The sequence below is a fragment of the Columba livia genome, chromosome 11, assembly GCF_036013475.1.
Source record: "Columba livia isolate bColLiv1 breed racing homer chromosome 11, bColLiv1.pat.W.v2, whole genome shotgun sequence".
NCBI lineage: Eukaryota > Metazoa > Chordata > Aves > Columbiformes > Columbidae > Columba > Columba livia.
This window is the reverse complement of record NC_088612.1, coordinates 11,156,354-11,177,243: the sequence shown is the minus strand read 5'-3', so window position 1 is coordinate 11,177,243 and position 20,890 is coordinate 11,156,354. Positions and strand designations below refer to the sequence as shown.

The 20,890-nt window shown below is 39.8% G+C and overlaps 1 protein-coding gene across 14 annotated transcripts in view; it reads left to right on the top strand.

Moving 5' to 3' along the window:
• The window catches only part of MEGF11 (multiple EGF like domains 11), a 277,366-nt gene that overhangs the window by 74,671 nt on the left and 181,805 nt on the right, over positions 1 to 20,890 (top strand). For all 14 annotated transcript variants that reach the window (XR_010475229.1, XM_065075966.1, XM_065075957.1 and 11 more), the window contains 4 exons: positions 4,555 to 4,657; positions 8,568 to 8,691; positions 11,212 to 11,313; positions 12,842 to 12,942. Coding sequence is in view for 13 of the 14 variants with exons in the window: in XM_065075966.1 (XP_064932038.1) it covers positions 8,576 to 8,691; positions 11,212 to 11,313; positions 12,842 to 12,942 (319 nt within the window). In the remaining variant the exon portion in view is untranslated. The remainder of the gene's footprint in view (positions 1 to 4,554; positions 4,658 to 8,567; positions 8,692 to 11,211; positions 11,314 to 12,841; positions 12,943 to 20,890) is intronic.

Here is a 20,890-nt window from a genome sequence, read left to right as displayed (position 1 = left end):
GGTCAACTTCGTGTGGACTCTTTTAATGTTGTAAAAAAAAATCGCTTGGAATAACTGGTTGGGTTTTTTAAGCTAGATACTTAGAAACATATTATTGCTCATCAGTGCGTGCCTCTAACACTTGGGTTGCTTTATTTATCCTGGGTGTTCTGGGGATACAAGGTCTTTGTTGCTCTAAGTGTCTAAGGAAGCATATGCTGTAATTGTTTGACATCTTGAACAGGGATGAGGTGGGCGGTTGTGTGTAAGCAAGATAACTCGAGTTCTTGGAGATGGGTTTGATGTGTGGCAGCTCCCTTGCTCTTCTGAAGTAACGTATGTGGAGGAATATCTGAAATATCCATGGGATAGCGAATATAAATATACTGTAGAGAATGTGACTCCCCACAGGGTTTCAGCAGCTTTAAAATCCCACTGTGCAAGAAGCTGTGGTGGGGATGGGGACGCTGCGGCCCTGGTGGTTTCTCCTGCCATCCCCTCGCGGCAGCACTCGCATGGTGAGGTCAGAGCTGGAGAGGGAGGCAAGCAAATGCTTAGAGTGTCTCGTTCTGACTTGTTTACCATATTTTAATTGAGAAGGTTCAGATATAACCACCCCAGGAGGGTTTCTTAGCTTGCAGGAGATCATCTTCTCTTGAAATACTGCAGGGTCCTCAGATTTTGCCTTTGCCGCCTGCCAGCTCCAGCGTGTTTTTGGCAGAAAGTGCCAGTGGAACGTCAGCCGTCCCCTGTCCTGCCCGGCAGGGCCTGGGAGGTCGGGAGCTACAAGGAGCACTGACGTTGCAGTGGACTTGAGTTTGGATTAATAACTGGAAGGGCCAAATGTTCAGAGGGCTGGCTTCCAATTCTGCGCTGCTAGCTGAGTACATGTACAAAATTATGGGCAGAAAATCACAGATAATTTTTTTCTGAGCTGACCTTTCTGAAAAGGAGCCAGCAATAATCTGCATTTGGGCATCGTTTCAGCAATGTTTTTAGGTGTTGTTAATGTAATATTTTCATTATATTTCTGCCTGGACTATTGATTAACTATTCAATTATTTAAGAAAAAGAAATTTAGTATTGTAATGAATAATAGCTCTTTTGGATCGGTACTTGTGCCTTGCACAAGCGTGCCTGAATATGGAGCTTGCCTAAACACCGATAAAATAAGAGCGTCTGCATTTCTTTGTGTGTTGATGTGGATTTCATACAGTGGATAGATAATGCCAGATGTGTTTATGCAGATAATGCCAACTGTGTTTATACATTGTTACTTCAGTGTCTAATCACTTTTCAGTTTGGAATATGCTTATTCTTAAGACACTTGGCAGGTTGATCAGTCCCTTTCCCCTGTTTCCTGTGGAAGAAACTGAGACTCTGAGAATTTATTGTGAATGTCACGTGAAGTTTCGGATCCCGGTGGTGGGTGGTGTGGAGACGCCTCTGAAGGCTCAGAGAAGCCCACAGAAAATGCTGGATGCAGAACGTGGGTAGAACTGGAGCTGCCTGGGTCCAGCCCACTTTGCTGACCCTGTGTCACACCTTAGGTCTTTGACAGTGCATTTTAAACTCTGGTCCTCAGAATCCTGGGTGCAAACACCAGCCTTTGTCTTGATAAACATATTTCATCAGCCATAACTAAACTAATAGCCTAGACTGTTTTCTAGTGACACGTCGCTGTGGTATTTTGACCAGGTTTTCCTTTGAGAGCACTGAAGGAACAATCCTGAGCTTCCAAAAATAACATTTGATAGATTGAGAAGAGCTTATTTCATTATTTATTCCTGCTTTGCTGTAGCCAAGCTCCCAATGACTCCAGTGGAAGTCAGCTTATAAGAGTATTTAGTGCTGAAACAGATTTTCAGACTTCATAACATATCCATGGAACTATAACAAAATTCACTGTAGCAATTGCAACTCACACTGATATATTTTAGAACTCAGAAATATGAAGTAACTTAAAGAGATCTGGACATTCAGTTCCCATTAAAATCAGCCCCCCACCCGCCCAGTTTTGGAAAACTGAGCAACTGTGGTTCAAAGAATATAAGAGAGAGTCAGGAGGGCACTTTCGCAGTTAGGACCTTGGCACATTTATCTGGTCTTTCAAAGAAAGCCTCTAAAACTACATCTCAGGAAACAGAATTAGTTCCTTTATTTGTACTGAACAGCATCTACTTCCTGAGTGATGGAGCAGGGGTGGCCAAGACTGAGCAGACAGGGCTCAGGATGCAGCTCTTCATACTTTTCCTTTCCACAAACTGTGAAGATCTCTAAATTTTACTTTTATTCTTTTATTTTTCAAGTCACATTAATTACAGAAGATACCACAGACTCGTTTAATTTATTTCATTCCCAACATTCACTGTAACTTCAGCCATGAACTTCAGTTGAGCAGCAGAGGAGCATGGTTAACTTTCGTAACGAGAGCATAGAATACTTTTATCCTGAAAAGCTGAGTTTCCTACTTACATTTATTTGCATTACCCTTATGGCTAGAAGAAAAAAGCTGCAACAAGCTTTTCTCCATTGTATGAACTCCAGTGTAAGGTAAGAAATGTCCCGATTTTGTACATCTTGTTGGTCTGTTCTGAGCTTGTACTGCTGCTGGGACTGGTCCTTCCAAGACACTAAGCTGTACAAACTGCTCCTGCGCCCTCAGCCTTCCCAGGAATGTCCAAAACCGTTGGGTTGTCCTGCTCAGCTCCATCCCTCCCCTTCACTGTGTCACCTCCAGGTGACAGGAGACTTGAGTCTGGAAATGGTATCAGGGATATTGCTGAATAGTCATGATTTCTATACCTACTCCAAGTATTTCCAGTTGTTCAAATGCCTCTTGAAATCGCAGGCAGACAGACACACAAACCTCCAAGTGAGTAGTGCTGGAAGAGACCATGGAAAAGTGGAATTCATGACTGACAGCTTGTGTTTTGTAGCCCAAATTATAGACCAGTTGTTTTGCACTGCATGTAAGGGATAATAATTTGCGCTCAGTACGATGTCTCCTAGAGGCTTAAATAGACCCTGTTAACTGAAATACCACCTTTGTTAACAGGGGCAGCTCCTTGTCTGCTGCCTTCCCGCGCTGATGGTGTCAGGCGGCCGTAGAGGGAGCCCAGCAACCCAGCGCACGGGGTTTCTGCCGGTTCTATCACTTGAATTTCTTTGTGTTCAGGTGATAAGAATCACGTTCTCAGTGTTTTTGTATTCAATACCTGCTCCTTCCTGGAAGTGTTTATCTGTTTAAAACAGCTTTACATTTTCATTAAAAAACAAAACAAACCCGCATCTTGTCATTTGCAATACTTCTGTTGCTCATGGCAGCAACTTTTAGAGGTGACTACTGCATTCAAGCGGCCGAGTCCTTGACTGCCCAGATTAAAACAACCTGTTTCTTCACATTCATTCTGAGCTCTGCGTATCATCCAGCCCTTTCATGGTATCTCAAGTTATTAATCATAAATGGAGGCATCCAAAAAATCCTGATGAGTTTTGAAACTCATGGCCTCATTTAGCTTTCATAACAGCTTGTTTCTAACAAAATCTGATGTAGAGCCAAATGAAGTGTGTGTTTAAATGATCCCTTGCCTAAACTATCATGAAAATTTCAGCTGGGATGAGAAGGAGGAACGCCACCCGGGGCAGCTTGGTGGAAGCTTGTTACTACTTAGAGACTGAAATAGCGTAATCAGCAAACACTCAGTCACTTTAATGCTTCTTCAGTGAAATCCAACTTCTTGTTTACTGGCTTAACTATTCTCTTGCATTTTCCTTATTCACTTACATATAAATACTAGAATAGATTTTAATTTTAATGCACCTAGATTTTCTTATTTGCTAGAAACTGTAATCAAGAACAGAATTAGGGAACCTCTTGATAAATATAATACGTTTATGAAGAATCGACGGGGCTTCGTAAAAGCTTCATAAATTATTAAAGCCTTTTGTAGCAAGATCAAGAAGATCCAGGTAAGTATCCAGAAGGCTTTTGCAAGATCTTTCATCAACCTTCCTGAAAGAAACTGAATTTTCTTTCTGGGATATAACAGAAAAAAAAGTCTATATGTAAACAAAATGTTTATGTGGTAGGAGATGATAGGAAACAAAATCTGAGAGTCAATAGTTGATTTCTAACAGTGGAGCAAGAAGTGAAATTGAGGAGATGGACAGAAAAACAAAGGAAGTGTTTCCTACAGTACACGGCGAAGAGTGAGACCATCACAGGATTTTGCTTATGCTAAAATTTGAATTTAGAGGGTTGAAATTAAGATTTTCACAGATCAAAAAGTATTAGTCAAATGATTGGAATAAAATCCATTAAATGGTATCAAACACAAAGACCCACTAGTGGCTGAGGAAGTCGCAAAGTTACAAATTGCTGGAGGCTGGAAGGTTTAAAGGGATGTGTGACTATCAGCCGCTTTCTTACACCCTTTCCTAGGCACAATTGTCTTGCGATATGTAATTTTTTAGAATGATTTATCTAATTTCTGTCTTAATTTGTTTCCATTCCCCCAAACACACTTTCTTTGACCCAATATGTTTTCTGTTTTTCGAATCGATTGCTCACAGGTCCAAGTGTTTTCCGAAGAGCTTTCCTGTTCACGTGCTCTGTGTCTCCATGTGCTGATAATCAAAAAAACCAGGATTTGCGAGGAAGTTTTTGCACTTTGAGGTAAGACTTGTTAATGTGGCTCTTTGTTAATTTCATTGCATGGAAGTTTGTCAGAAAAAAAAACAGGCTCAGTTATTTGACTACGTATACGTTTAGACATCTGAATGAATGATCTTCAAAAATACATAAGGATTGAAGGATATCGCATGCTAGTGAAAGACATTTCTGTAAATGTTGTCTTTAATTGCAACTGGACACCGATTTAGGTGTTTGCCTGATTCAGATCTCACTTCATCCCAAATTGAGAGAAAAGCATTTAATTTAAAACTTTGTCATGGAGTGGAAATTCCATCTGAATTTCATGTCAAAGTCATGTTATTGAAGTATTTTTATGACAGATACGTCAACACAAAATGTTTCACTACTTCTGCCCCTGAACAGGCAATCCTCATTGGTCATTTTCAGTTATATTTTCTGGTCTGTCAGCCAAAGAAGCAGAGGAGAAATTTAATCTGTGGTTTTGGTTTTGCTTTTCTTTTTTCTCTGAGCCACTTGAAGTATAGACTTGTCTTCTTTCACAAGAATCTTACCAAAGCCACGTCCTTGGCACCTAGGGAAAGATTTAGAGGATATTTACTTCACCCAGCAAGGATTCTCTGGACTCTTACTTTCTTTATGTGTCGGTCCCAATCTTGTGGGGCACGGTCGTCCTCAGCTTGTGCTGTGTAAACTGCAAAAGAGAGCAACATCCCACTTTTGTCCATCCACGTTCTCATGTACTTATCCAATTTAAATGACCATCTGCATCTTTTGGTTCATTGGCAAATCCCTGTGGAGTTTCCTCAGCAAAGGTTTCTGTAAAGTGAATCCACAGGCAGATAAACCAATGACTCCCCACCTACTAGTTTTTCTACAGCAAAGATTTGGGGCTGAATGGTGAAAGTGTGTGTCCTTTGTTTTGTGATGGAACCAGTGGCTGTATCAATATTGTAGGTGAAGGACTGAAATTTATTCCAAAAGGAGCTAGGTCTGTGAAAATGGCTTAATGAGTAGCAGGTACCTAACCTAATCAGTTATAATTACCAGAGAATGAGACGCTTGTGAAAAATCCCCCGATTGTGTTTTGGATTGAAAGACTCTTTTTCTCGCCGAATTGTAACTAAATTGACTTTTTTTGCTCCCAAAAAGAAAAATCAGGCCTGGAGAGGCAGAAAATCAGAGTCCATTTAGGGTTTGCACAGAGGACCTGTGTGTCGTTTATTTTCTTGTTAAGCTCAAAAGGCTGCCTGTCCTCGGGAGAGTGCCCGTGGCACACACTAGAAAGGTTTCTATCATCTGGATGTATCTTTAATGAAGTTACAGGCATCATCCCCCTGAAAGGCTCATGTTGCCTCCTTGTAGAATATGTTCCAAACATTAAATGCAATGCAGGAATGTAGAGTATATTATGCTGAGCAATAAAAGCTGAAAAAAACCTCCATATTAGATGTAATTTCTGGATTCCTTTTTGATGTTGGTTTTTAATATATGTGCTCCTATTTTTAGAAACTTATTCTGAATCTTGTATTAGCAACCATTCCATTTTGGTATGAGGTCCTTTCTATTAACACTGATCAAAGTGAAATGTGTCATTTGAGTTAGAAAAAGAGACACTTGAGATGAATAAGGTTCTGCTGTGTTTGGAGAGTTGGATGTTTCTGATACACAATCTGACATACAAAGTTAGAAAATTAATTGCACAAAGCAGTTCATTTTTGAATACATAATAAAGCAGCATTAGCAGTAAAACTTTAGAAAATAATTTTGAACGTCTTTCAAATACATTGTAAACAAATATTCTGTGTGCTATTAGGGATTATAAATAATTCTTTGGTGTTTAAGTCTAAACCAATACATTGTTTTCTTAAGAATAAGCTGAGGTCTCTGAGAACTACAGAGTTCAAATAAAGAGCTGCTCAAGTTAAATGCGAAAGGGCTCAGTCTCTGTAGGCAGAACTCAAGCTGTCTTTCTGCCTCTAAATAATTGAAGGGTAAACCCGGGCTGCTGATGTTCTCAAGAAGTTAACACACCGAGCACAGAACTATGTTTTGATCAAAAAAACGCCTTTCTTAAGGATTGTATTTCCTTAAGCTGTTTTGCTTTGCTCTGACTGTTTCTGTCAATGAGAAGCAGTTTTTCCTCTAGTCCATGTACCAGTGTAGAGAATGAACAAAGCGGGGAACTGCAGCCTGAAATACTGTGCTCAGTAGAACTCATCCTCTGTAACTTGGTATTAATCAAGTGCTAGCTAGTGTAACATGTTAAAGGCATCTTTTGAAGGTATTTTTGTGAACGGGCGGTCTGTCATTTTGTTGACCCTGATACTTGAGCAGTTCACATCTGTTGGCACATGTTATGATAAGAGATCAATTCTGCTCTCAAACAAGCTCTCAGTTTTTGAACATTTTGTTGTACTTGTTTCCCATGGGCACTTGCAGGTCAGCCATCCAAGACACTTTTCCTCCATGGAGAGGGGGTGTCTGGGGCGAGTGTGGCGAATGACTTTCCAATAAATGGAGCTCTCTCTCGTGCCCTTTTCTCCTCAGTCCTCTTAATTTCCAGAGTGAACTTTTGCGTTGTTGCCATGGGACTTTGAAGCACCCTGCAGGTAGAGAAGGCCACTCATAGACTTAAATCCATTTCATGAGGAACATTAACATTAAATCATGTTAATTAACATTAACATGACTTATATGGCTTAAGACCTCTCTTTGGGTTTAGCAGAGCTCTAGGAGTAATTTAAAAGATGAGCTATTACTCCCACTGAGACCTTGCCTTGCAAGCCACTGAAGGCCATGGGTGTCCTGGGTCAGGAGGTGATTTCAATGCCTCTTTGCTGACTGTCCCTCTGCCCCTCGTTCTGCTGTGTGATGACTCTTTCCACCAGGCTGTATATCAGCGCCATGCAGAGCAAGCCACTTAATGTCTCTTTTGCTGTTCCAGACCATGAGGCAATGAGCCATGTGTTTTTTAGATGATCATATGAAGATCCAATCTATTTTTAGATCTTGTTGCCAGGAATAATTTATGAGACTTCTGATTTGAGTGGTGGATTATGTGATGATGTAAATGCCCGAAATGGGTATTTTAAAATATTTTTACAGACATAACGTTTCACGGATTAACACCTCTGATGCAGTTACATTTAAAAGGAGCTTCAAATTCCCTATGTATTTTCTATTTTTCACTCATGTCATTAGGAACCTCTAGGCAAACACCACGACTTCGGTTTCAAAGCCCCAAGTGAGCAATAAGTAGGTGTAATTCAGCACACTTAATAGATGAACTGTAAGATGATGAAGAGACCACACCTATTGAATTTTATACAATCTATTTCCAGCTTTGGTGCAAATGTTTTTATTTCATGTTTAGTGTTCAGCACAATGTGACCCAATCTGCTGACCTCTGTCGTTCTAAGTGATTCCCCAGCTAAGAGTTGAGAAGAGGATTGATTTTTCTTCAGTCATGTAATAAGCATATGTCTCAGATCTAGCCTACTATATTGACACATGTAAAACTCATTTACATAAGTCAAAGAGGGTATCTGGATATTCTTCCATTTGTCTACAGGTTGATGAGAGAATAGATTATTTTAATACCTCAGTTATTTATTTTGTTGGTCCAAACAGACAGTTGTAAACATGATCAGTACCAGAAATGTTCTTTGGAAGAATCATTTGGGCTATCAATATCTTGGGTGGCTTTATAATCAAATTCATCGGTTTTAGTAGGTTTAAACATATAAATTCCTTTTACAATGCGTTTGCACTTTTAAAAAATGTTACTGTTTAGTTGATTGCTTTTGCAAGTATTTCAGTTTGTGAATAACTGCACAGTATTTGGATATGCACAGAAGCAAATATGAAAAGGCTAGAAGGAGGTTTTGTTCAAAGGGATCTTTAATGGCGATACTTTCTTTTCTTTGTCTAGACACAACAATGGTGGCACAGATCCTGTTCAAGTGGATTCTAAAAGGGCTTATTCTGCCTTTTCTACTCAAAACTACTCTGTCCCTAAACCCAGATGATCCTAATGTTTGTAGTCATTGGGAAAGGTAATGTATAACATGCCAATTTTAAATTTTTTTACTAGCCGTTTCATATTTTTACATTTAAAAGGCAAAATAAGAGCCATGATTTGCTGAATACCACCCTGCCTCACAGAAGAACATGGATTTGCATGACGGAAATAGTAATTCTGAGTGCTTTTGAGGATTTGGATGACCCCAAAGCATAGGTTCTAAAGCTGGAGCTATAGCCCACAGACCCCTGTGTTACCCGTTTGCTCAGCTGGACTTTGGAAAGCTCCTCCAGAGTTCCAGCGAGAGGACTTCAGAGGCATTTTGTCATTTATCTGGAGAGACCTAGAAAAACGGTGGCCCTGTTCTGTCTTGCTTTTTTCTGCTTGTTGCCAAGCAAGACTGTTAGAGATTCTGACTAAGTTTTAAGCTCTTCCTGCTGCAACATGCAGACTTGCTGTGTATGTCGTGAACTTTGTGGCCAGATCTGCCAAATTCGTGTCAGCGTCAAAGAGCATCTGCATAAAAGCATAGAGAATTAAAGGCCCTGGTAGTTCTGTTCTTCCTATTGTTACAGTGTCCTTGTCCTAAAAGTGGATCTTTGCGAGACAGTTCTTACGAGTACACAGAAAGCCGCTGCCTTTGATCGGGTTCACATTCACACAGGGTCTGTTTGCAGAGGTTAAAGTTCCTGCACTCTTAAGTTTAACTTGCTAAATTTCCAGTTCTGTTCTGTGGTTCAGTTCCACACAAATATAAACTACCTTACACTCTAGCAAAATAAACCCCTTAACAATAGCAAAAATGGAATCCTACTTTAAAGGCACTGTGTTTTGATTTTAGAGATCTTAATTAGAGAACTAACTGTAGGTAACGCAGCTGCAAAGCAAAGACCAAACAGGAGTAGGATTGTGCAGTCTGTGTTGTGAGGTGAAGTGCATTCAGAGCACAGGAATAAAATATTGATTTTGTCTGAAGAAAGTCAGCAACCTAGAGACCCAATCAAGGAGAAACAAAAATTAAATACCAAAATTGATTGGTTGTACTGACCAAGATGACTTTGTTACTTAGATGTTAATAAATCAAAGGGAAAAGATTGTTAGGGCAATTGCTGGATAACTAACGGGATCGTAAAATAATAATCAAGATTTGTGAGTGTTATTGTTTAACATTAATAATGTACAATGTAAATCTTTTACATTTTGGCATTAGTAAAACTAAAAACGTTACTGCCAAACCCAGCAAATTTGGTAGAGGACAAAAGCAACATCTAATAGAATCTCGGCCTGTCCAGAAGGGGCATGACAAGTAAGGCAGAACAGTCCAGTCTTTGATTTCAAGCCAATCAGACCCTCCTAGCAAATATTTTGGTATTCCTGTACAGGTGCAGCCTCCCAGGGCTTAATCACGTCAGCAGTCCCGTTGGTGGGAAGGAAATCACTTGGGTGATTAAGACGATCGATATAATGAATGACTTGGAGGATCTAATTCCTGGGTCCTGACCCTGCCTGGAATGATTTCAGGATCATTCTCCAAAGATATTGTAGATCTGGTAAAGTCGAGCTTGTTTCCAGATCAGAGCCTGAGATTCTGAGTCTCTTACGCAGTGCACACACTCACTGTAGGGCTCACAATGTTCTAAAGTGACACTAACAAGTCAAGGAGATGTGTTCCTATATCATGTGGGAGGCCCAGACACTTTCAATATAATCATAGTAATAAATATACTATCTGTTGCATGAATAAGTAGTGTTTTGGGAAGGAGACTGCTGGATTTTTAGTCTTCCTTCTAATAAATTTGGCCAATTTTTGTTCCTGTCCATTCATTTGTACAAAGGGGGGTAATCCCATTCTAACCACACTTCAAAGTGTTCCAAATCTAGATACAGGTTCACTCTTGTTGCAATTTTCAGATAGTTCTGAGGTTGTTTCTGCTACAAATTAAAAGGATTAAATTTGTGCAGCAGAAAAATAAACACTCTTCAACCTTTTACAAATGATCCCGTTTGACTGGTGCACCTAATATTTGAAGTAATGATGCTGCTTCATCATAAAATGAAGTGTGAGCATCCCATTGTGCGGGAAAAACGCAGCAGTGCTGAGTTAATATGAGCTCTTATTAGCGTGGTGGAATACAAGCAAAAATTAACAGTCCTAGGCAAGAAAGCAGCTGAGACATTTTAAAAACATGGTGCTTTCCTCTCTCTTAAAATTTGCACTATCAAGTTAACCAAATACACTTTTCACCTTTTAAACTACCATGGATTTTAGTAACACTGGTTTATTTTCCAGAGGGAACGGTTCATTGCTCAGCCTGCAATCTCTGTCCCTAGTTCAGTTATGGAGCCCAAGGCTGACACATTTCCAAAATTTTCAGGAAGAGCTGTTGTTGAAGGAAGCCTTTTTTTTTTTTTTTTTAAATAACACCCAACATTTCTAAGATTATTGATTTCATTATTTTTCTTACTGGAGTGAGATGAGTAGCACATACAGGGAACTGAAGCTTTTCATGTTGCAACAAACAGCCTTTCTCTTCCTTTCTTTCTCTACCCCTAGCTACGCTGTGACAGTGCAGGAATCTTACGCTCATCCTTTTGATCAGATCTACTATACCAGATGTACTGACATACTGAACTGGTTCAAGTGCACTAGACATAGGTAAGAGCTGATCCCCAGATATTTTAGTTTTAGTTTGCCTTTTTATCTCCTCACATACCTTTTATTTATCCAAATTTTTGTGGTGGTCTGATAGAGATACGTACGATGACTGGGGTGTTTGATGTTCTAGGGCATTGACTGAAGTATTGAGATTTTTGCATGAAATTGGAGTGAGATCAAGGGAAGTGTCAGTTGCTTATGGGCCGTTCAGCAGTGTATATTCTTGCCACTCACCCCGCCAGGTGACTGGAGTGTTTATTACATGACCAAACGTGACTAGCTGTCCCTTCCAAGTGGTCAGTGTGTGTCCAGGTTTATGGTAGGAAGTCCTTGCAGCTCCTAAATCTTGGAGAATCAGGCACTTGAAGGTTAGTGATAGTTGTAAATGGATCCATATTTGAAATACTGCACCCAAATCTGTATTGAAAATCAGGTAAAATGAGGATGTGTCCATTTTTAGCACTGAATGAAAGCTGACACTAAACAGTTCGTTTCTCCCAGGCTGCGTGTTATTGCTGTTACATTCATTCTGATTTCAGGTAGAAAAGTATCCTAATAAATATCCACTACTATTTTTACTTTTCCAAGGGAGTTTTAGAAGGCTACTTGGCACCTTAACTTTCACACATTCAGTAGCAAAGAAGCTGTTCAGCACCAGCCCCGTCTGACTGTGGGTTTTGCTTTTTAGCTTCTGTGTTACAATGTGTGGAATTGAATGGAGATGCAGAAGTTTCTGGGCTATTGTATAGCTTGGAATGCAGCAGAGTAAATCAGTTGGCTTATCTAACATGAGGAATAATAGATTTTGTTCAATTTAGGTAGTTTCAAATAAACAAACACGAACAAAGCTGTTTTGCAGTGTTTGCTGTTAAATATTCTCTGTTATATATTCCTTTTCTAATGTGGTATCATTGCTAACTCTGTGAATAAGTCTAGAAAAGCTACAGAATGCTTAACATCTTTTAATTTCCATGAACTACATACTGTGGTGGGGAAACATGCTTTAAAAACGGACCTGGGACTATATAATGTCATTTTGCCAGGCATTGATGCCTTGGAAGGGTTGGCAAGGAGGAAGAAATCACTTGGGGTTAACTTCACGGTTTGGGGATCGAGAGCAGTTTCCATTGTGATAATTCCTTGTGCACACCCTGGCACAGTGGTCCCCATGGAGGATTCTATTCCTTCCATCAATGATCGCTGACCTTGCTGATATGCAGAATGAATTGTTTCTTCTTGAAGAAACTCCTTGCCCTTGCTTTAGGACTGGGGAAATGTTTTAAGATAGCAGTCCTAGGAAGGGCTGTGGTCATCCACTGTCATGAGTACTGTGTTTATAATACAAGTTATATTTCAAGTTTCAAAACAAGTATTGATTTTTTTTATTGTGGCTTTTAATATCAAAAGCTTTCATGCATTTTAAAATAATTATTGAATGCTATCCTTACTATAATTTAACAGAAATATAATTCCACCACTAAGCATTGATTTTCAATATTGTCAAATGGCTTTCTGTCTTGCAATTTAGAATAAGTTATAAAACAGCGTATCGAAGAGGACTAAGAACTATGTATCGGCGAAGATCTCAGTGCTGCCCTGGATATTACGAAAGTGGAGACTACTGTATACGTATGTACAGAGCTTTGATTAAGATGTGACAATTAAAAGTCATTTCTGGAGGAGCTGGAGACAAATTAAAGATGTATTCCAGTAGTAATATTAAGGGCTGATTTTCAGAGCTGATTTTGGTCACAATTGCAGGTACAAAAGATTTCAGGACCTTTTCAGGTTTGTGTATTTCAAGCACCTAAGTAAAATTTTGCTGAGATTGTCATAGAGGGAGTTGATCAAGTTCCCAAGGGCTTCCTTGAATCAGACCTGACTCTGGGGGGTAATTTACAAAAGTATGCACTAACTGTAAAGAATTAGGAGAACTGAGAACACTCTTGAGAATGAAGTATTACATAGTTTTAGAAGCAGCGTAAAGTTTCTGCCTCTTAACTTTGAAAGTTCTTTCTCCAGGTAAGAACAGTTAAAATCTCATTGTTTCATATGGCCCCCTCAATAATTTTGCCATTTCTAAAGCTTCACAAATGTCAGAAGAATTTTTTCCTAATTGCACCGTATAAATAAATAAAAAGCTCTGGAGTGTGTCAGGTCAGTCTGAGGGTGACAGAAAACAAAACGGATCTCTCAGCAACACCCAGGAGTTTTGTTAAGTAAAAATGTCCTGTACATGCATGTCACGCATTTTCAGTACGGCAGCTTTCTGAGCGCTCTGAGACGGAACACATTTGCTGTACTTTGCTCAAAGCAAAGGCTGGAGCTCGGGAACTCTTGTCTACATCTTGTTAGATTGAGATTATGACACAAGAAAAATCCAAGGAGGTTTTGAACAGCATCAGAACCCAAATTTTATTGACAGGTTTAGAGTGCCATACAATAATTTAAATGTGAAAATGATACAATTATCCAGCTAACGTGACGTATCCTGACACAGTGCTTTAAAGCTATTTAGCTCTGTTGATGTTTTTATCCGAATACCTATATTGTACTTATATTGTAACATATGAGCACCTCAAAAACATGAATAGACCCAAATCTCATTTTAAGTGACCTCTGTGCCAAACAGTTACTTTGAAGAGGCTTTGGGCTGTGAAAAATTACCAGCCCTTTGAGACGAGGCATTAGAATTAGCCTTATTTACAGGGAGACTAATAATTTGATCTTTTGAAGTGTCAAGTGCTGTTACTTAAGTCCTGAAAAACATTTAATGCAACCTATTGTCTTTGCTAAAACCCTTCCTATGATAAATATGTACTTACTTTTAAATTTCTCAAGTGTCAATATAATTTCAGCAGTTGTTCCACATACTTTTATTACCACCTTGAATTTTGCGACTCAAACTCCTGTCTGGCATAGAACATATTTATTTTCACTTTTCTTTCTGCGATCTGTCAATTTTTTTAGCTTTTAGTCTTTAATTGCCGTGCTGGTTGCAACAACGGGAGATCTCTGCAGACTTTCTGATTCTTTGAGGATATGAACATTTCTTTTAAAGTGCTTTTTTTTAGTATTAATACTCAAGAGTTCTATGTCTGCCAGGCACATGTTGTCTTTCTGCTATGGAGAAAGAAGAGCATTCACCACAGACCAAGGTTTTGCTGGTGCCGAACAGGCAGCAGGTATCTGCTCAGCCCGGGAGTTTGTGTTTGACACAGTGCAGATTATACATTCTGTCTGTTATTTACAAGTGCAGGAGCTGCGTTCTTCTCTTTCACTGTCCGCTTGGTCATAAATGCCAAGTGCCTCAGGGGTGTTTTCTGTCTGTCCTTCCTGGGAGATCTCAGCAGCAAGTGCAGCCGCGAGGGAAATGATGTAAAGGGAGAAGTTTCCACCGTCACTGATTCCAGACCCTCAGACTTTGTTTTGATGCCACAAGTAGCCACAGAAAAACAGAAAAAAAAAAAGCCCAAACAAAAAGCCTCATCAAAACTCTTTGACCCTGTCACCAACAGTTTGAAGGCACAACAATGTTTAGCTAATGGGATCCTTCTCTTGTCGTTCCTTTTGTTTCTAACACATCAAGCCCCGTTCTGTTAGTTTTGTTTTGCTTTTTTTATTTTTCCACAATATGTTCTTGTGCCAACAAGCAAATTCTCCCATTCATCATTCTTTGTAGTCAGCAGTGAATTCCATTTTCATTCCTGGTGACAACTGCCTGCTTTTACCTCTTTCTTTACCTTCTCTTTCCCATCTCTTTCTTTTCTTTAAACCAATATTTTGTTCTCCTCACAAGGTGGTGCAATACTCCTGCCCCACGTTCTCTAGACACATTCAGTGCCTGCATCTCTTAACAGCAGCTGCTACAAGAGAGGTCAGGAGACACCATCCAAATGGTTCCCCTTGCCCGTGCGGTCACAGGGCAGCGTGGTTTGGAGATGAATGTCCTTCCACCAAGCTCCACCGGCTCAAAGGGCAGAAGCTCCAGCCCTGCAGAGCAAGTTCCCCCCACTCAGCCAGCTCTTGAAAATCTTTTCCATTAGCGATGGTGGGAGCCACTACGGCATGGGGAGGAGAGAACATATCCCGCAGTGAGCCTGCTGATCAAAAGAAAGTTTGATTAAAAAACACTGTGTAGATTAAAGGCTAATTGGTTCTTCTTTCATTAATAGCAGTCTTTATTTCTTGCAAAAGTTAAATAGCTTTGTAATTAACAGTGACATGTTTAAACTAGAGAAAACTTGAGTTTAAATCTCTATTAATGTTTCTTGGATTTTAAAACAGGAGTAAAGGCTTTCAGCTACTGTTTTGATCTTTTCCCTTCTCATTTACTATTTTTTAAAGGAATGTCAGATACATGTTTTTATCTTTGGCCTCCTGTTGGGACTTACTACATGGATTACATCTAATAAAATCTCAGTTCTAAATGATCAGGTTGACCCAGAGCCTTCTGCTCTGCCATTCTTTATCTGATGTGGTCTTTGCCCTTTTGAGATCTTCATATGCTGCTGCCCCATAAAATGTGAAATTCAGGCACAAGGTCAAATAATTTAACTTGTTGACTGGTAAGTTATACACCTTGCCAGCCTGTTAGTACCTAAGTTGAGCAGTTTGGGGGTATGAAATTGTCTTCTTTGTGCCTATGAATGTATTGGAATATTTTGGGGGTTGTAGTGATATTCAAAAAATACCACCTGAAAAATGCTGCAAATACACATCTGCTTTTTTTTTCTTCATTGATGTCTTAGAAATGGTTGCTACCATTCTGGTAGTTTTGCAAAATGATTCCCCTTCTCTGAATGTTCTTGTACATGACATAGCTTTTCACTGAGCTGTCCCTGAAAACAAACAGCATAGTCTGCGTAGTAAATCACAGCAGCTATGATTTACTGTACTTTGTATGCTAAGGTAAGCTTTTGGCAGAGCAAATGCATAAACCGCAGAAAATCTTTTCTTAAACAACCACAGGGTTCAACTGCCCTTCAAGGTTTTTGTAAGGATGTTTTAAAATTATATTGCCTAGATTAAGATCTGTGGTAGATAAAGCATCTCTGAATTCTTCGCTGCTCAAAAATATGAGAAAAAGAAAAGGAGTATTACATGGTTCTTTCGTGATTTTTACCCTCTGAGTAGATGGTAATTGAATACTTCCCTTTAAGAATATGTCAGGCAGAAAGATCCTCTATGTACTAAATGGATACATTTTTGTCTGAGAGACCAATGCTTTGTTCAGTCTGTCCATTTTAATCTTATTCTTGCAGTACAGATTTATATAAAAGAGACATTTCTTCTAGGTAACAAAGGGTCAGAGACCCGAGCATCAGAGAAAAGGAAGATGGGACTGCAAGCAGCATCTACTTAGATCTGACTTTTTGGCAGAAAAAAACAACATGAAACACAAAGTTGAGAATTCATATTTTCTTCATCGATTGAGATATTTTAGCTTTTAACAGTTTTATTTTTCACTTTCATACCTTCCACTCTTTTTCTAATGTATAAATCTATGCAATGTGACAGGATGCAATAATGACAGGATTAGTGATATAGCAATCTTATTTACTGGCATTTATCTGTCATTCAAACCTGCCAAAATTTAGCAGTTATAGATTGACCATTTAACAGTTCTTTCCTTCCTTTGCCAAGATATTATTGATCTCAGATTGTTTCTCACCATTCAGCTTTCCTCAGTACAGTTGCCACAACCATCATCAGGGCTCCTTCAGTTTGGCAAATCTTTTTGTATTGGTCTCACCGGTTGAATTTCAGTTCATCACCCGGAGCGGTCGTTCGCTCAGGCCAGTGGTCAGGGACATTGTTATATTTGCATGTAGTTATTTACCCATCTTTTCAGCTAGACCATGCCTGACACCCTTAATGAATTTCAAAAACAAATGAGGAACATTCTTTTAATAGCTGACAGTGAAATTATGCCAATCTTGGACCTGATTCTTTTCAGGATTTTAAATAATGTTTCATAAATTCTGTAATTCCAATAAACATGCCAGCTTCATGGTATGATGTATGCTTTTACATTATAGCAATGTGAACATTCCTGCCTCAGGATCGCCCTCACATTTACGAGGCTGCATGTCTAGTGTAGTATTTTTAATCTTTGAAGAGGCTGCCTTATTGGAGCCATATGGCTGGATTGTTAAACATCTGTACCATAGGAGTAACAATTTTGAAGCTTCCTGCCATCTGGATGAATTACAATACTTGCAATTCAATGCGTATGTTACAACACCACACTGACACTGCAGTAGAGCGTACTAGTGATGAAAAGGAAAATAATAGCTTTTGTGATCGGTGCAAAAGTTGTACACTCTTAGAAAGTGTTGAATCAGCAGCTTAAAGTTCCTGAATATTCATAATGTTTGTTCATATGTTGGATTTGTTGATTATTTTCACTTTATAAGTCAGTAGTTCATTAACATTTTAGAAGAAATGTTGTCCCTCACCTCTTCACACCTCAATTTTAAATTTCTCATGGTGAGGGTTCCTGTAACTTGAAAATATATTGTTTGAAAACTGCTGGACTTAGGAAATATATTTTTCTTATCTTTATAGACACATTAAAGCTGGTGCTAGTAGTTTCTGTAAGAGCCTTACTGTTACATTATTCAAGTATAGCGTTCTGTACATCAATAATGCAACATAAATTAAGGGAACTGATACAGCAGTACATAGATACTTTGTATCAGGGGATGTTATTTTTCTCTTTCTGGTTTGGGATGTCTGAGTGTGAGAAAATAGTGTGAAAGGCCATTCTGCATATACTGTCATTAATTATGGAGTTGAAATGACAGTGGGAGATGCTTTGAAATTTGTCCTTTTATAAGCATTTGAGATGACTCCATATATCTTTTCCCAGTGAAGAATACAGGGAAGATAATTGGAGTCCTTGGTTCCCATCTGAGGCAAAACTTGCAGAGGAATTAAGAAATAGCCATAGTCGTAGTCATAGTAGCAGCAAGATTCTTAGCTCTGCGTGGTGAGCGGGAGGAATCCCTGTTTTCTGTGGAATGAGCCAGTGGGTTGATGGAAAAGCACCAGAAGGAGCCTGTGACAGACCTGGTTATCTGCGTGCACCGCAGGGTGGAACCTGGGGCCATACACTCATACCCAAAATACCGTTTTAAACCACCAGGCCCCAGCTCTGCCAGCAGCAGAGGCCTTTGCCTGTTCGTCCTGAGCATCTTGCGAGACAGGTGCTTGCAGGTAGGAAGGGGGAGACCAGCCTTATAAGTAGGTCGGTTCATTTTGTGGCATAGACAAAGACACTATTTACCCTTAAGGTAATGGAGAGACCTCTTTGACGGGAAGGTGAAAAAATCAATTTTCATCTCACATCCATCATTTTATATTTGCAGTCAGCTTTTGGATGCTGATGGATTTGCAAAGATGCTGGTGGGGAGTAGTAATGAAATAAGGGAAGGACTTGTGGAGGAAATGCAGTAGAAGGAGGAGAAACAAAATGTTCCTACAGAGAAAAGAGAATAGCATAAAGGCGGAAAGGGAGAGCTTGCTGGAGCTTTATAATGTCTCAAAGGGCTTAATAAATATCAGAGGAAAAATTATGCAGGCATTATACTTAGAAAAAGATTTAGACTATTGCTAGTGTAGCAATAAAAAAGCTTTTCTGGCTGCTTTAGGCAGTCTCAGTTGGATCAGTACGGAGCACACTGGGAATGCAGACACAGAAGGAGACGCTGGATCCGGAGCTGCTCAGAGTGTTCATGCTGATGGCCTGGATGCCAGGAAGCTTTGGCAGGATCAGAAAAAAAGCACAAGAGTCATAGATGTGAGCTCATTGTTGAATGCAAAGGAGGAGACATGCAAAATTTAATCCATTAATTTGCCTACTTTTAGCAAAGACAGGTTGGATCCCAGCTGCTGTAAGTCAGCACAGATCCACCAGGGTTGGATGGACGTCTTCAGTTACTTCATTTCGCTTCCACATCTTCCTGCATGTCTTGATTCCCTTTCCAAATCCTCTTCCTCCTCCTGCTTTAATACACTTCAGTGTTGTTAATGCTGATCTAGAATGGCTTGGAGGGCACTGGTGCTGATCCACAGTAGCTTTGTGGCTCAGTCCTTCCTATGTTGCTGATATCCACTCCCTTGCTTGCAATAAGATTCTGTCCATCCCATACATGAAAGAGCTGGTTTTGAGGACGTACACATGCAGGATGTTTGCCATTTATCAAAGAACGAAGGCACAGAATTCCAGAAGATGTTTTCCCTCCAAAAGAAGTTGAAGTTCATTAATAGTCCAGACATATGGAGAGCTGGGTTAACTTACCAAAATCAATAGGGTCAGAAAGAAGATGGATGTGCGAAATGAAACACGTTTGAAATTGAATTTGTTTTCTTGACCATTCCTTTACATCCTTTTCCCATTTGATAGATTTATTTCCCTTGTGCTCTGAAGAAGTTTTAAAGCTGAGTAGAAAAGGAGGCAGAGAGATAGAAAGGAAAAGAAGTCACTTACATAGTCTAGGTGGCCTTTAAAAAGAGTTTCTGATGTACATACAACATCCGGTCACTTGCCATGGTGGGACAGGGGAAGAGGAAAGGAAACTTGTGGTTCGAGATTAAAAAAAAAAGTTTAATAAGCCAAAGAGAAGTGGAAGAAGAGAGAACCAAAGCAAAGGATGGAAAGGCAGTCACTCACCGCCTGCCCTGGGCAGATTGATACCAGACAGTCACTAAGCAAAAGGTGGTTTATCTGAAGGCCTCCTCTCTCCCTTTTTATTGCTGAGCATGATCTTACTGAAAGCATGGAATAGCTCTTTGGTTAGTTTAGGTCATCTGCCTGGTTGTGTCCCCTCCCAGCTCCTTTGGCATCTCCAATCTGTTCATTGAGGGGGCCAGCAGCGTGAGAAATGGAGAAAGCCTTAGCGCTGTGTGAACTCTGTTCAGCAATAGCTGAAATGTTGGCATTATCAGCCTTGCTTTGCTCACAAATCTAAAACCCAGCACCATCCAAGCTGCTATGAACTAAATAAACTCCATCCCAGGCAGAGCCAGTACACACAGCCATAGTTGATAAAACACACTCAGCGATATGATCCTAATGAAATCTCCTTATGGCTTTTTTTGGTCTTTCCACCTCTTAGTTTTAGTGGTGACGGGGCACTGCTTTGAAAGCTGGTGTGAACCACTACTCACTTCAGAACTTTAGAAAGAATGAGCCCGTGCTGGCAGTTGTCTGAGTTGGCGGAGGGTCTGTCCCTTGTCCCTGCCACCCCCTGGTCTCTTGGCCACTTATAGCAACAGCCCTGGATGCCCTGAATATGTCAGCCTTTGCGGGCAGGAGGAGCCATTTGGCTACCTGAGTGCATTTACTTATAGTTCAGCTATTACTCGTCTCCTCTGTCACAGGAATGAGACAGTCTGAAAACACTTGACAGGTGGAATTTGGCCCAAAAGCTTCATGTTAGGCTTAAGTACACTGTTTTCAGCATCTTCCTGTGCGTAATGTACATTTCTGAACTTCTGGAACACGTCTGTAATTATTCTGCCCTTTTAGCAGTCCCTCTTAAAAATACCAATGGCATTCACTCTAGGAATA